General features: G+C 60.0%; 1 protein-coding gene across 4 annotated transcripts in view; it reads left to right on the top strand.

The window, feature by feature from the left end:
- The window catches only part of LOC140739100 (cytoplasmic FMR1-interacting protein 2), a 156129-nt gene that overhangs the window by 55967 nt on the left and 82069 nt on the right, over positions 1–18093 (top strand). For all 4 annotated transcript variants that reach the window (XM_073067057.1, XM_073067053.1, XM_073067054.1 and 1 more), the window contains exon 13: positions 6818–6943. In XM_073067057.1, coding sequence (XP_072923158.1) covers positions 6818–6943 — 126 coding nt within the window. The remainder of the gene's footprint in view (positions 1–6817; positions 6944–18093) is intronic.

The raw sequence follows: 18093 nt of genomic DNA, 5'->3' as shown, positions 1-18093 counted from the left end.
CCCACACCGGATCTCATCACCCCCACACCGGATCTCTCCCCCCACACATCGGATCTCACCCCCCAACACATCAGATCTCACCCCTCAGAAGGGATCTCATCACCCCCACACCGGATCTCGTCCCCCCACACATCGGATCTCACCCCTCACACTGGATCTCTCCCCCCACACTGGATCTCATCACCCCCACACCGGATCTCTCCCCCCACACCAGATCTCACCCCTCACACTGGATCTCTCACCCCACACCGGATCTCATCACCTCCACGCCGGATCTCATCACCCCCACACAGGATCTCTCACCCCACACCGGATCTCATCACCTCCACGCCGGATCTCATCACCCCCACACAGGATCTCTCACCCCACAAGGGATTTCATACCCTCCACACCGGATCTCTCACCCCACACATCGGATCTCACCCCCCACATCGGATCTCTCCCCCCACACATCGGATCTCACCCCTCACACCGGATCTCTCACCCCACGCCGGTTCTCTCACTCCACACCGGATCTCTCCCCCCACACATCGGATCTCACCCCCCAACACATCAGATCTCACCCCTCAGAAGGGATCTCATCACCCCCACACCGGATCTCACCCCTCACACCGTATCTCTTGCCCCAGACCGGATCTCACCCCCCACAAGGGATCTCATCACCCCCACACCGGATCTCTCCCCCCACACATCGGATCTCACCCCCCAACACATCAGATCTCACCCCTCAGAAGGGATCTCATCACCCCCACACCGGATCTCGTCCCCCCACACATCGGATCTCACCCCTCACACTGGATCTCACCCCCCACAAGGGATCTCATCACCCCCACACATCGGATCTCACCCCTCACACCGTATCTCTTGCCCCAGACCGGATCTCACCCCCCCACAAGGGATCTCATCACCCCCACACCGGATCACATCACCCCCACACCGGATCGCTCCCCCCACACCGGATCGCTCCCCCCCACACTGGATCTCATCACCCCCACACAAGATCTCTCACCCCCACAAGGGATCTCACCCCCCAGAAGGGATCTCATCACCCCCCACACCGGATCACATCACCCCCACACCGGATCTCATCACCCCCACAAGGGATCTCATCATTCCCACACTGGATCTCACCCCTCACACCGGATCTCTCCCCCCCACACCAGATCTCTCCCCCCCACACCGGATCTCATCACCCCCACACCGGATCTCATCACCCCCCACACCGGATCTCTTCCCCCCACACATCGGATCTCACCCCTCACACTGGATCTCACCCCCCACAAGGGATCTCATCACCTCCACGCCGGATCTCATCACCTCCACGCCGGATCTCATCACCCCCCACACAGGATCTCTCACCCCACACCGGATCTCATCACCTCCACGCCGGATCTCATCACCCCCACTCAGGATCTCTCACCCCACAAGGGATTTCATACCTTCCACACCGGCTCTCTCACCCCACACATCGGATCTCACCCCCCACACCGGATCTCTCCCCCCACGCCGGATCTCTCACTCCACACCGGATCTCTCCCCCCACACATCGGATCTCACCCCCCAACACATCAGATCTCACCCCTCAGAAGGGATTTCATCACCCCCACACCGGATCTCTCCCCCCACACATCGGATCTCACCCCCCACAAGGGATCTCATCACCCCCACAAAAGATCACTCCCCCCACAAGGGATTTCATACCCCCCACACAGGATCTCTCTCCCCACACCCGGATCTCATCACCCCCACACCGGATCTCACCCCTCACAAGGGATTTCATACCCCTCACACAGGATCTCATCACCCCCACACAGGATCTCATCACACCCACACCGGATCTCTCCCCCCACACTGGATCTCATCACCCCCACACCGGATCTCTCCCCCCACACCAGATCTCACCCCTCACACTGGATCTCTCACCCCACACCGGATCTCATCACCTCCACGCCGGATCTCATCACCCCCACACAGGATCTCTCACCCCACGCCGGATCTCATCACCCCCACACAGGATCTCTCACCCCACAAGGGATTTCATACCCTCCACACCGGATCTCTCACCCCACACATCGGATCTCACCCCCCACACCGGATCTCTCCCCCCACACATCGGATCTCACCCCTCACACCGGATCTCTCACCCCACGCCGGATCTCTCACTCCACACCGGATCTCTCCCCCCACACATCGGATCTCACCCCCCCCCCACACATCAGATCTCACCCCTCAGAAGGGATCTCATCACCCACAGGGGATCTCATCACCCCCACACATTGGATCTCACCCCTCACACCGTATTTCTTGCCCCAGACCGGATCTCAACCCCACAAGGGATCTCATCACCCCCACACCGGATCTCTCCCCCCACACACCGGATCTCTCCCCCCACACATCGGATCTCACCCCTCACACCGCCCACACCGGATCTCTCACCCCACACCGGATCTCTCACCCCACACCGGATCTCTCACCCCACACCGGATCTCTCCCCCCACACATCGGATCTCACCCCCCACAAGGGATCTCATCACCCCCACACCGGATCTCTCCCCCCACACATCGGACCTCACCCCTCACACCGCCCACACCAGATCTCTCACCCCACACCGGATCTCTCACCCCACACACCGGATCTCTCCCCCCATACATCGGATCTCACCCCCACCACCGGATCTCATCACCCCCATAAAGATCACTCCCCCCACAAGGGATTTCATACCCCCCACACAGGATCTCTCACCCCACACCGGATCTCATCACCCCCACACCGGATCTCACCCCTCACAAGGGATTTCATACCCCTCACACCAGATCTCTCCCCCCACACCGGATCTCATCACCCCCACACCGGATCTCTCCCCCCACACCGGATCTCACCCCTCACACTGGATCTCATCACCTCCACGCCGGATCTCATCACCCCCACACAGGATCTCACTACCCCCACACAGGATCTCTCACCCCACAAGGGATTTCATACCCTCCACACCGGATCTCTCACCCCACACATCGGATCTCACCCCCCACACCGGATCTCTCCCCCCACACATCGGATCTCACCCCTCACACCGGATCTCTCACCCCACGCCGTATCTCTCACTCCACACCGGATCTCTCCCCCCACACATCGGATCTCACCCCCCCCACACATCAGATCTCACCCCTCAGAAGGGATCTCATCACCCACAAGGGATCTCATCACCCCCACACATTGGATCTCACCCCTCACACCGTATCTCTTGCCCCAGACCGGATCTCAACCCCACAAGGGATCTCATCACCCCCACACCGGATCTCTCCCCCCACACACCGGATCTCTCCCCCCACACACTGGATCTCTCCCCCCACACATCGGATCTCACCCCTCACACCGGATCTCTCACCCCACGCCGTATCTCTCACTCCACACCGGATCTCTCCCCCCACACATCAGATCTCACCCCTCAGAAGGGATCTCATCACCCCCCACACATTGGATCTCACCCCTCACACCGTATCTCTTGCCCCAGACCGGATCTCAACCCCACAAGGGATCTCATCACCCCCACACCGGATCTCTCCCCCCACACCAGATCTCACCCCTCACACTGGATCTCTCACCCCACACCGGATCTCATCACCTCCACGCCGGATCTCATCACCCCCACACAGGATCTCTCACCCCACACCGGATCTCATCACCTCCACGCCGGATCTCATCACCCCCACACAGGATCTCTCACCCCACAAGGGATTTCATACCCTCCACACCGGATCTCTCACCCCACACATCGGATCTCACCCCCCACACCGGATCTCCCCCCCCACACATCGGATCTCACCCCCCCCCACACATCAGATCTCACCCCTCAGAAGGGATCTCATCACCCACAAGGGATCTCATCACCCCCACACATTGGATCTCACCCCTCACACCGTATCTCTTGCCCCAGACCGGATCTCAACCCCACAAGGGATCTCATCACCCCCACACCGGATCTCTCCCCCCACACACCGGATCTCTCCCCCCACACATCGGATCTCACCCCTCACACCGACCACACCGGATCTCTCACCCCACACCGGATCTCTCCCCCCACACATCGGATCTCACCCCCCACAAGGGATCTCATCACCCTCCCCCCACAAGGGATTTCATACCCCCCACACAGGATCTCTCACCCCACACCGGATCTCATCACCCCCACACCGGATCTCACCCCTCACAAGGGATTTCATACCCCTCACACAGGATCTCATCACCCCCACACAGGATCTCATCACCCCCACACCGGATCTCTCCCCCCACACTGGATCTCATCACCCCCACACCGGATCTCTCCCCCCACACCAGATCTCACCCCTCACACTGGATCTCTCACCCCACACCGGATCTCATCACCTCCACGCCGGATCTCATCACCCCCACACAGGATCTCTCACCCCACACCGGATCTCATCACCTCCACGCCGGATCTCATCACCCCCACACAGGATCTCTCACCCCACAAGGGATTTCATACCCTCCACACCGGATCTCTCACCCCACACATCGGATCTCACCCCCCACACCGGATCTCTCCCCCCACACATCGGATCTCACCCCTCACACCGGATCTCTCACTCCACACCGGATCTCTCCCCCACACATCGGATCTCACCCCCCAACACATCAGATCTCACCCCTCAGAAGGGATCTCATCACCCCCACACCGGATCTCTTCCCCCCACACATCGGATCTCACCCCTCACACTGGATCTCACCCCCCACAAGGGATCTCATCACCCCCACACATCGGATCTCACCCCTCACACCGTATCTCTTGCCCCAGACCGGATCTCACCCCCCACACCGGATCTCATCACCCCCCCACACCGGATTTCTCCCCCCACACCAGATCTCACCCCTCACACCGGATCTCTCACCCCATACTGGATCTCATCACCTCCACGCCGGATCTCATCACCCCCACACAGGATCTCACCACCCCCACACAGGATCTCTCACCCCACAAGGGATTTCATACCCCCCACACATCGGATCTCACCCCCCACACCGGATCTCTCCCCCCACACATCGGATCTCACCCCTCACACCGTATCTCTTACCCCACACCGGATCTCACCCCCCACAAGGGATCTCATCACCCCCACACCGGATCTCTCCCCCCCACACATCGGATCTCACCCCTCACACCGGATCTCTCACCCCACACCGGATCTCTCCCCCCACACATCGGATCTCACCCCCCAGAAGGGATCTCTCCCCCCACACACCGGATCTCTCCCCCTCACACTGGATCTCACCCCCCACAAGGGATCTCATCACCCCCACACATCGGATCTCACCCCTCACACCGTATCTCTTACCCCACACCGGATCTCACCCCCCACAAGGGATCTCATCACCCCCACACCGGATCTCTCCCCCCACACATCGGATCTCACCCCTCACACCGCCCACACCGGATCTCTCACCCCACACCGGATCTCTCACCCCACACACCGGATCTCTCCCCCCATACATCGGATCTCACCCCCACACCGGATCTCATCACCCCCACAAAAGATCACTCCCCCCACAAGGGATTTCATACCCCCTACACAGGATCTCTCACCCCACACCGGATCTCATCACCCCCACACCGGATCTCACCCCTCACAAGGGATTTCATACCCCTCACACCGGATCTCTCCCCCCACACCAGATCTCTCCCCCCACACCGGATCTCATCACTCCCACACTGGATCTCTCCCCCCACACCGGATCTCATCACCCCCACACCGGATCTCACCCCTCACACCGGATCTCTCATCCCACACCGGATCTCTCATCCCACGCCGGATCTCTCATCCCACGCCGGATCTCACCCCCCACGCCGGAGTTTTGGTTTGTCACGGAAAACACCGGAAAACTTTTATCGATGTACCATGGAGAGCATATTCTGACAGGCTGCATCACTGTCTGTTAAGGGAGGAGTTGGCGAGGGGCTACTGCACAGGACCGAAAGAAGCTGCAGAAAGTTGTAAGATTAGTTAGCTCCATCTTGGGGTATTAGCCTCCGTAGTGTTCAAGACATATTCAAGGAGCTGTGCTTCAGGAAGGCGACATCCATTATTAAGGACCTCCAGCACCCAGGACAAGCCCTTTTCTCACTGTTACCATCAGGGAGGAGGTACAGGAGCCTGAAGGCACACACTCAGCGATTCAGGAACAGCTTCTTCCCCTCTGCCGAACGATTCCTAAATGGACATTGAACCCTTGAACACTGCCTCACTTTTAAAAAATATATATTATTTCTGTTTTTGCTCCATTTTCAATTTAACTATTTAATATACACATATATACTTTAATGATTTACTGATTTACGTATTTATTTCCCGCTATTATGTATCGCATAGTGCTGCTGCTGCAAAGCTAACAAATTTCACGACATATACCAGTGATATTAAACCTGATTCTGATTGCCTCCCACATAACCCTCCATTTTTCTATCATCCATGTGCATATCTCAGAGTGTCTTACACGTCCCTAATGTATCTGCCTCTCCCACCGCCCCTGGCAGTGTGTTCCGCACACCCAGCACTCCGTTTAAAAAAACATACTTCTGACATCCCCTGATACTTTCCTCCAATCATCTTCAAGTTATACCCCTCAATGAAGTATCTGGTGGATGGTGTGAGAGGTGTTGGGAACCCTTTTACCCCACTCTTGCAGTGTCCCCAGGCAGGTGGGTGTGGAGGGAGTGAGTGTCTGCCCCTGTACAGAAACCCACTAGCCACAGGTCGTTGGTGTTTGTCTCTGTCTTGGTGAGTAATGCATCTCCTTTTCCAGTATTCTTGGAAGTTGGTTCACCCCACGGATAAATTCTGCAACAAGGACTGCCCGGGCACGGCGGAGGAGTACGAACGAGCCACTCGCTATAACTATACCAGCGAGGAGAAGTTTGCGCTGGTCGAGGTAATGGTGATGATGGACTGGGTACAGATACTGACAGCGAGTCGATGGAGTCCCCAAACTCCACTTCCACTAATTCCCTCAGGTTTCCCCTTCAATGTTTCCATTCTGACCCCTCCCCCTCCCTCTCCCCCTGCAAACCCCTCCCCTCAGCCTCTCCTCCATCCCTTTCCCCACCCTCTCTCCCTCTCCCCTCTCCTTCTGCAGCCCTCTCCCCTGCAACCCCCTCCTCCAGCCTCTCCCCCTGCATCCCTCTCCCTCTTTCTCCCCCTCCCTCCTTCTCCCTCCTTCTCCCCCCTTCCTTCTCCCCCTCCCTCCTCCCCCTCTCCCTCCTCCCCCTCTCCCTCCTCACCCCCTATGTACACAATTTGCCCATCTCTCATGGCCCTCCTATCCTCAGTCATCTCACCACTGCCTCTCGGGTCCCATACTCTCTCTGTTCACCAATCTATTTCCCATCACTCGGGCCCCCTCCGTGCCTGAGAACTCCCCCATTCCTGAGAGCCTCTCATTCCTGAGAACACCAGCTGCTCCCGAGACCCCCGTTCCCAACCCCCCATTTCCGAGACCCCCGTTCCCAACCCCCCTGTTCCCAACCCCCCATTTCTGAGATTCCCGTTCCCAACCCCCTATTTCCAAGACCCCCGTTCCCAACCCCCCATTTCCGAGACCCCCGTTCCCAACCCCCCATTTCTGAGACCCCCGTTCCCAACCCCCCTGTTCCCAACCCCCCATTTCCGAGACCCCCGTTCCCAACCCCCCATTTCTGAGACTCCCGTTCCCAACCCCCCATTTCCAAGACCCCCGTTCCCAACCCCCCATTTCCGAGACCCCCGTTCCCAACCCCCCATTTCTGAGACCCCCGTTCCCAACCCCCCATTTCCGAGATCCCCGTTCCCAACCCCCCATTTCCGAGACCCCCGTTCCCAACCCCCCATTTCCGAGACCCCCGTTCCCAAACCCCCATTTCCGAGACCCCCGTTCCCAACCCCCCATTTCTGAGACCCCCGTTCCCAACCCCCCATTTCCAAGACCCCCGTTCCCAACCCCCCATTTCTCCCGTTCCCAACCCCCCATTTCCGAGCCCCCGTTCCCAACCCCCCATTTCCGAGACCCCTGTTCCCAACCTCCCATTTCCGAGACCCCCATTCCCAACTCATTTCCGAGACCCCAGTTCCGAACCTCCCATTTCCGAGACCCCCATTCCCAACTCATTTCCGAGACCCCCGTTCCCAACCCCCCATTTCCGAGACCCCCGTTCCCAACCCCCCATTTCCGAGATCCCCGTTCCCAACCCCCCATTTCCGAGATCCCCGTTCCCAACCCCCCATTTCCGAGCCCCCGTTCCCAACCCCCCATTTCCGAGCCCCCGTTCCCAACCCTCCATTTCCGAGACCCCCGTTCCCAACCCCCCATTTCCAAGACTCCCATTTCCAACCCCCCATTTCCAAGACCCCCGTTCCCAACCCCCCCATTTCCGAGACCCCCGTTCCCAACCCTCCATTTCCGAGACCACCGTTCCCAACCCCCCATTTCCGAGACCCCCGTTCCCAACCCTCCATTTCCGAGATCCCCGTTCCCAACCCCCCAATTCCGAGACCCCCGTTCCCAACCCCCCATTTCCGAGCCCCCGTTCCCAACCCTCCATTTCCGAGACCCCCGTTCCCAACCCCCCATTTCCGAGACCCCCGTTCCCAACCCTCCATTTCCGAGATCCCCGTTCCCAACCCCCCATTTCCGAGATATCCGTTCCCAACCCCCCATTTCTGAGACTCCCGTTCCCAACCCCCTATTTCCAAGACCCCCGTTCCCAACCCCCCATTTCCGAGACCCCCGTTCCCAAACCCCCATTTCTGAGACCCCCGTTCCCAACCCCCCTGTTCCCAACCCCCCATTTCCGAGACCCCCGTTCCCAACCCCCCATTTCTGAGACCCCCGTTCCCAACCCCCCATTTCTGAGACTCCCGTTCCCAACCCCCCATTTCCAAGACCCCCGTTCCCAACCCCCCATTTCCGAGACCCCCGTTCCCAACCCCCCATTTCTGAGATCCCCGTTCCCAACCCCCCATTTCCGAGACCCCCGTTCCCAACCCCCCATTTCCGAGACCCCCGTTCCCAACCCCCCATTTCCGAGACCCCCGTTCCCAACCCCCCATTTCTGAGACCCCCGTTCCCAACCCCCCATTTCCAAGACCCCCGTTCCCAACCCCCCATTTCTGAGACTCCCGTTCCCAACCCCCCATTTCCGAGCCCCCGTTCCCAACCCCCCATTTCCGAGACCCCTGTTCCCAACCTCCCATTTCCGAGACCCCCATTCCCAACTCATTTCCGAGACCCCAGTTCCGAACCTCCCATTTCCGAGACCCCCCATTCCCAACTCATTTCCGAGACCCCCGTTCCCAACCCCCCATTTCCGAGACCCCCGTTCCCAACCCCCCATTTCCGAGATCCCCGTTCCCAACCCCCCATTTCCGAGACCCCCGTTCCCAACCCCCCATTTCCGAGATCCCCGTTCCCAACCCCCCATTTCCGAGACCCCCGTTCCCAACCCTCCATTTCCGAGACCCCCGTTCCCAACCCCCCATTTCCAAGACTCCCATTTCCAACCCCCCATTTCCAAGACCCCCCGTTCCCAACCCCCCCCATTTCCGAGACCCCCGTTCCCAACCCTCCATTTCCGAGACCCCCGTTCCCAACCCCCCATTTCCGAGACCCCCGTTCCCAACCCTCCATTTCCGAGATCCCCGTTCCCAACCCCCCAATTCCGAGACCCCCGTTCCCAACCCCCCATTTCCGAGATATCCGTTCCCAACCCCCCATTTCCGAGATCCCCGTTCCCAACCTCCCATTTCCGAGACCCCCGTTCCCAACCCCCCATTTCCGAGATCCCCGTTCCCAACCCCCCATTTCCAAGACCCCCCGTTCCCAACCCCCCATTTCCGAGATCCCTGTTCCCAACCTCCCATTTCCGAGACCCCCCGTTCCCAACCCCCCATTTCCGAGACCCCCGTTCCCAACCCCCCCATTTCCGAGATCCCCGTTCCCAACCCCCCATTTCCGAGATCCCCGTTCCCAACCCCTCATTTCCGAGATCCCCGTTCCCAACCCCCCATTTCCGAGAACCCCCGTTCCCAACCCCCCATTTCCGAGATCCCCGTTCCCAACCCCCCATTTCCGAGATCCCCGTTCCCAACCCCCCATTTCCGAGATCCCCGTTCCCAACCCCCCATTTCCGAGACCCCCCGTTCCCAATCCCCCATTTCCGAGATCCCCGTTCCCAACCTCCCATTTCCGAGTCCCCCGTTCCCAACCTCCCATTTCCGAGACCCCTGTTCCCAACCCCCCATTTCCGAGACCCCCGTTCCAAACCCCCCATTTCCGAGACCCCCGTTCCCAACCCCCCATTTCCGAGATCCCCGTTCCCAACCCCCCATTTCCGAGATCCCCGTTCCCAACCCCCCATTTCCGAGACCCCCGTTCCCAACCCCCCATTTCCGAGATCCCCGTTCCCAACCCCCCATTTCCGAGACCCCCCGTTCCCAACCCCCCATTTCCGAGACCCCCGTTCCAAACCCCCCATTTCCGAGACCCCTGTTCCCAAGAGCCCGTTCCTGAGAACACCCCCCCACCTTGTCCTGAGAGCGCACACTGTTCACTCGATCTCCTGTTCCCGATAACCCCTCCATTCCAAGATTTACTGTTCCCAACCCCCCCATTTCCGAGCCCCCCATTTCTTAGAGCAACCCCATTCCCAAGGACCTCCATGTCCAAAAACTGCTCCCATTCCTGACCCCACACCCCTGTTTTTGAGACAAGCCTTGTTCTTGAGACCCTCTGTTGCAGAGACATCCCCATTTTGAGAGCCTCATTCTCGACTCCCGAAACGTCCCATTCCTGAAACCTTCTTTCCAGAGACATCCCATTTCTGAGGGCCCCATTCCCAAGGCACCCTCATTTCTGAGACATCATCCACGTTTCCAAGACTCCCCCCGTTCCTGAGAAACCCCACCCCTTTCACAAGACCCGTTCCCATTCAGAGCCTTCCCCATTCCCGAAAAAAACCTCCCCTGTTCCCAAGAACCCCTACCCCCTTTCCCAAGAACCCCCATTCCTGAGAAACCCCTCTGTCCTTCAGAAAACTCTTCCTATTCTCTAGAACCACCTCCCCAGTTCCAGGGAATTTCACCTCATTCCCAAGAAACCACATTTCCGAGACCCCTCCCAGTTCCCGAGAATACCTCTCCATTCCTGAGAACCTCTCCCTGCTCTAGAGAAACCCTTCCCCTTTCACTGGCCCCTCCTTTTGGAGACCCTTTTGTGTTCAGAGACCCTTCTCCATTCCTGAGCACCCCATTCTCAAGAAATGCTCCCTGTTCCCGGGCCCCTATCCCATTCCCGAGTAAACCTCACTGTTCCTGAGAACCCATTGCACCGGAGACTCCCTATCCCATTCCCAAGGATCCACCCCCATTCTCAAGCATCGCCCCTGTTTCCGATAACCCACCTGTTCCTGAGAAACCCTCCACCCATTCCTGAGAAAACTCTCCCTGCTCCCAAGACCCTCACTGTTCCTGAGAATCCCGCCACCTCCCGAGAATCCCACTCAGTTCCTGAAACACCCTATTCCCAAGAACCCACACCATTCCTGAGGAAACTCCACCTGCTGGTCCTCAGAATCTTTCCCAATACTATCTCTCTCCCCATCCTGACCATCACTGTGCTCCTGACTGTGGGCATGACAATGCCCCATTTGTGGGCATGACGGTGCCCCTGACTGTGGGCATGACAGTGCCCCTGTCCGTACCCCTGACTGTGGCTATGACAGTACCCCTGACTGTGGGCATGACAGTGCCCCTGACTGTGGGTATGACGGTGCCCCTGTCTGTACCCCTGACTGTGGGTATGACAGTGCCCCTGACTGTGGGCATGACAGTGCCCCTGTCCGTACCCCTGACTGTGGGTATGACAGTACCCCTGACTGTGGGCATGACGGTGCCCCTGTCTGTACCCCTGACTGTGGTATGACAGTGCCCCTGACTGTGGGTATGACAGTGCCCCTGACTGTGGGTATGACGGTGCCCCTGTCTGTACCCCTGACTGTGGGTATGATGGTGCCCCTGACTGTGGGCATGACGGTGCCCCTGTCTGTACCCCTGACTGTGGGTATGACAGTGCCCCTGACTGTGGGCATGACAGTGCCCCTGTCCGTACCCCTGACTGTGGGTATGACAGTACCCCTAACTGTGGGCATGACGGTGCCCCTGTCTGTACCCCTGACTGTGGTATGACAGTGCCCCTGACTGTGGGTATGACAGTGCCCCTGACTGTGGGTATGACGGTGCCCCTGTCTGTACCCCTGACTGTGGGTATGATGGTGCCCCTGACTGTGGGCATGACGGTGCCCCTGTCTGTACCCCTGACTGTGGGTATGACAGTGCCCCTGACTGTGGGCATGACGGTACCCCTGACTGTGGGTATGACGGTGCCCCTGTCTGTACCCCTGACTGTGGGCATGACAATGCCCCGTCTGTGGGCATGACGGTGCTCCTGACTGTGGGCATGACGGTGCCCCTGTCTGTACCCCTGACTGTGGGTATGACAGTGCCCCTGACTGTGGGCATGACGGTACCCCTGACTGTGGGTATGACAGTACCCCTGACTGTGGGCATGACAGTGCCCCTGACTGTGGGTATGACAGTGCCCCTGACTGTGGGCATGACAGTACCCCTGACTGTGGGTATGACGGTGCCCCTGTCTGTACCCCTGACTGTGGGTATGACAGTGCCCCTGACTGTGGGTATGACAGTGCCCCTGACTGTGGGCATGACAGTAACACTGACTGTGGGTATGACGGTGCCCCTGACTGTGGGCATGACGGTGCCCCTGACTGTGGGCATGACGGTACCACCTGACTGTGGGTATGACAGTACCCCTGACTGTGGGTATGACGGTACCCCTGACTGGGTATGACGGTGCCCCTGACTCTGGGCATGACGGTGCCCCTGACTGTGGGCATGATGGTACCCCTGACTGTGGGCATGACGGTACCCCTGACTGGGTATGACGGTGCCCCTGACTCTGGGCATGACGGTGCCCCTGACTGTGGGCATGACGGTACCCCTGACTGTGGGTATGACGGTGCCCCTGACTGTGGGTATGACAGTGCCCCTGACTGTGGGCAAGACGGTGCCCCTGACTGTGGGTATCACAGTACCCCTGACTGTGGGCATGACGGTGCCCCTGTCTGTACCCCTGACTGTGGGTATGACGGTGCCCCTGACTGTGGGTATGACGGTGCCCCTGTCTGTACCCCTGACTGTGGGCATGACGGTGCCCCTGACTGTGGGTATGACAGTGCCCCTGACTGTGGGCATGACGGTGCCCCTGACTCTGGGCATGACGGTACCCCTGACTGTGGGTATGACGGTGCCCCTGACTGTGGGCATGACGGTGCCCCTGACTGTGGGCATGATGGTACCCCTGTCTGTACCCCTGACTGTGGGTATGACGGTGCCCCTGACTGTGGGTATGACGGTGCCCCTGACTCTGGGCATGACGGTGCCCCTGACTGTGGGTATGACGGTACCCCTGACTGTGGGCATGACAGTACCCCTGACTGTGGGCATGACGGTGCCCCTGACTGTGGGCATGACGGTGCCCCTGACTGTGGGTATGACGGTGCCCCTGACTGTGGGCATGACGGTGCCCCTGACTGTGGGTATGATGGTGCCCCTGACTGTGGGTATGATGGTGCCCCTGACTGTGGGTATGACAGTGCCCCTGACTGTGGGCATGACGGTGCCCCTGACACTGGGCATGACGGTACCCCTGACTGTGGGTATGACGGTGCCCCTGACTGTGGGCATGACGGTGCCCCTGACTGTGGGCATGATGGTACCCCTGTCTGTACCCCTGACTGTGGGTATGACGGTGCCCCTGACTGTGGGTATGACGGTGCCCCTGACTCTGGGCATGACGGTGCCCCTGACTGTGGGTATGACGGTACCCCTGACTGTGGGCATGACAGTACCCCTGACTGTGGGCATGACGGTGCCCCTGACTGTGGGCATGACGGTGCCCCTGACTGTGGGTATGACGGTGCCCCTGACTGTGGGCATGACGGTGCCCCTGACTGTGGGTATGACAGTGCCCCTGACTGTGGGCATGACAGTACCCCTGTCTGTGGGCATGACAGTACCCCTGACTGTGGGCATGATGGTGCCCCTGTCTGTACCCCTGACTGTGGGTATGATGGTGCCCCTGACTGTGGGTATGATGGTGCCCCTGACTGTGGGCATGACGGTGCCCTTGACTGTGGGCATGACGGTACCCCTGACTGTGGGTATGATGGTGCCCCTGACTGTGGGCATGACGGTGTCCCTGACTGTGGGTATGACAGTGCCCCTGACTGTGGGTATGATGGTGCCCCTGTCTGTACCCCTGACTGTGGGCATGACGGTGCCCCTGACTGTGGGCATGACGGTGCCCCTGACTGTGGGTATGACGGTGCCCCTGACTGTGGGTATGACAGTGCCCCTGACTGTGGGCATGACGGTGCCCCTGACTGTGGGTATGACAGTGCCCCTGTCTGTACCCCTGACTGTGGGTATGACGGTGCCCCTGACTGTGGGTATGACGGTGCCCCTGACTGTGGGCATGACGGTGCCCCTGACTGTGGGTATGACGGTGCCCCTGACTGTGGGCATGACGGTGCCCCTGACTGTGGGCATGACGGTGCCCCTGACTGTGGGTATGATGGTGCCCCTGACTGTGGGCATGACGGTGCCCCTGACTGTGGGTATGACGGTGCCCCTGACTCTGGGCCTGACGGTGCCCCTGACTGTGGGTATGACGGTGCCCCTGACTGTGGGCATGACGGTGCCCCTGACTGTGGGTATGACGGTGCCCCTGACTGTGGGCATGACGGTGCCCCTGTCTGTACCCCTGACTGTGGGTATGACGGTGCCCCTGACTGTGGGCATGACGGTGCCCCTGACTGTGGGCATGACGGTGCCCCTGACTGTGGGCATGACGGTGCCCCTGACTGTGGGTATGACAGTGCCCCTGACTGTGGGCATGATGGTGCCCCTGACTGTGGGTATGATGGTGCCCCTGTCTGTACCCCTGACTGTGGGTATTACGGTGCCCCTGACTGTGGGCATGACGGTGCCCCTGTCTGTACCCCTGACTGTGGGTATTACGGTGCCCCTGACTGTGGGTATGACGGTGCCCCTGACTGTGGGTATGATGGTGCCCCTGACTGTGGGTATGACGGTGCCCCTGTCTGTACCCCTGACTGTGGGTATGATGGTGCCCCTGACTGTGGGTATGACGGTGCCCCTGTCTGTACCCCTGACTGTGGGTATGACGGTGCCCCTGTCTGTGGGTATGACGGTGCCCCTGACGGTGCCCCTGTCTGTGGGTATGACGGTGCCCCTGACTGTGGGTATGACGGTGCCCCTGTCTGTGGGTATGACGGTGCCCCTGTCTGTACCCCTGACTGTGGGTATGACGGTGCCCCTGTCTGTGGGTATGACGGTGCCCCTGACGGTGCCCCTGTCTGTGGGTATGACGGTGCCCCTGACGGTGCCCCTGACTGTGGGTATGACGGTGCCCCTGTCTGTGGGTATGACGGTGCCCCTGACGGTGCCCCTGTCTGTGGGTATGACGGTGCCCCTGACGGTGCCCCTGACTGTGGGTATGACGGTGCCCCTGTCTGTGGGTATGACGGTGCCCCTGTCTGTACCCCTGACTGTGGGTATGACGGTGCCCCTGACTGTGGGCATGACGGTGCCCCTGACTGTGGGCATGACGGTGCCCCTGACGGTGCCCCTGTCTGTGGGTATGACGGTGCCCCTGACGGTGCCCCTGACTGTGGGCATGACGGTGCCCCTGACTCTGGGCATGACGGTACCCCTGACTGTGGGTATGACGGTGCCCCTGACTGTGGGCATGACGGTGCCCCTGACTGTGGGCATGATGGTACCCCTGTCTGTACCCCTGACTGTGGGTATGACGGTGCCCCTGACTGTGGGTATGACGGTGCCCCTGACTCTGGGCATGACGGTGCCCCTGACTGTGGGTATGACGGTACCCCTGACTGTGGGCATGACAGTACCCCTGACTGTGGGCATGACGGTGCCCCCTGACTGTGGGTATGACGGTGCCCCTGACTGTGGGCATGACGGTGCCCCTGACTGTGGGTATGATGGTGCCCCTGACTGTGGGTATGATGGTGCCCCTGACTGTGGGTATGACAGTGCCCCTGACTGTGGGCATGACGGTGCCCCTGACACTGGGCATGACGGTACCCCTGACTGTGGGTATGACGGTGCCCCTGACTGTGGGCATGACGGTGCCCCTGACTGTGGGCATGATGGTACCCCTGTCTGTACCCCTGACTGTGGGTATGACGGTGCCCCTGACTGTGGGTATGACGGTGCCCCTGACTCTGGGCATGACGGTGCCCCTGACTGTGGGTATGACGGTACCCCTGACTGTGGGCATGACAGTACCCCTGACTGTGGGCATGACGGTGCCCCTGACTGTGGGCATGACGGTGCCCCTGACTGTGGGTATGACGGTGCCCCTGACTGTGGGCATGACGGTGCCCCTGACTGTGGGTATGACGGTGCCCCTGACTGTGGGCATGACAGTACCCCTGTCTGTGGGCATGACAGTACCCCTGACTGTGGGCATGATGGTGCCCCTGTCTGTACCCCTGACTGTGGGTATGATGGTGCCCCTGACTGTGGGTATGATGGTGCCCCTGACTGTGGGCATGACGGTGCCCTTGACTGTGGGCATGACGGTACCCCTGACTGTGGGTATGATGGTGCCCCTGACTGTGGGCATGACGGTGTCCCTGACTGTGGGTATGACAGTGCCCCTGACTGTGGGTATGATGGTGCCCCTGTCTGTACCCCTGACTGTGGGCATGACGGTGCCCCTGACTGTGGGCATGACGGTGCCCCTGACTGTGGGTATGACGGTGCCCCTGACTGTGGGTATGACAGTGCCCCTGACTGTGGGCATGACGGTGCCCCTGACTGTGGGTATGACAGTGCCCCTGTCTGTACCCCTGACTGTGGGTATGACGGTGCCCCTGACTGTGGGTATGACGGTGCCCCTGACTGTGGGCATGACGGTGCCCCTGACTGTGGGTATGACGGTGCCCCTGACTGTGGGCATGACGGTGCCCCTGACTGTGGGTATGACGGTGCCCCTGACTGTGGGCATGACGGTGCCCCTGACTGTGGGTATGATGGTGCCCCTGACTGTGGGCATGACGGTGCCCCTGACTGTGGGTATGACGGTGCCCCTGACTCTGGGCATGACGGTGCCCCTGACTGTGGGTATGACGGTGCCCCTGACTGTGGGCATGACGGTGCCCCTGACTGTGGGTATGACGGTGCCCCTGACTGTGGGCATGACGGTGCCCCTGTCTGTACCCCCTGACTGTGGGTATGACGGTGCCCCTGACTGTGGGCATGACGGTGCCCCTGACTGTGGGCATGACGGTGCCCCTGACTGTGGGCATGACGGTGCCCCTGACTGTGGGTATGACAGTGCCCCTGACTGTGGGCATGATGGTGCCCCTGACTGTGGGTATGATGGTGCCCCTGTCTGTACCCCTGACTGTGGGTATTACGGTGCCCCTGACTGTGGGCATGACGGTGCCCCTGTCTGTACCCCTGACTGTGGGTATTACGGTGCCCCTGACTGTGGGTATGACGGTGCCCCTGACTGTGGGTATGATGGTGCCCCTGACTGTGGGTATGACGGTGCCCCTGTCTGTACCCCTGACTGTGGGTATGATGGTGCCCCTGACTGTGGGTATGACGGTGCCCCTGTCTGTACCCCTGACTGTGGGTATGACGGTGCCCCTGTCTGTGGGTATGACGGTGCCCCTGACGGTGCCCCTGTCTGTGGGTATGACGGTGCCCCTGACTGTGGGTATGACAGTGCCCCTGTCTGTACCCCTGACTGTGGGTATGACGGTGCCCCTGACTGTGGGTATGACGGTGCCCCTGACTGTGGGCATGACGGTGCCCCTGACTGTGGGTATGACGGTGCCCCTGACTGTGGGCATGACGGTGCCCCTGACTGTGGGTATGACGGTGCCCCTGACTGTGGGCATGACGGTGCCCCTG

This window comes from Hemitrygon akajei, chromosome 15 (assembly GCF_048418815.1).
Source record: "Hemitrygon akajei chromosome 15, sHemAka1.3, whole genome shotgun sequence".
In the NCBI taxonomy this organism is placed as follows: Eukaryota; Metazoa; Chordata; class Chondrichthyes; order Myliobatiformes; family Dasyatidae; genus Hemitrygon; species Hemitrygon akajei.
Note: the sequence above shows the minus strand (reverse complement) of the source record. Positions and strands in the feature narration are given on the sequence as shown.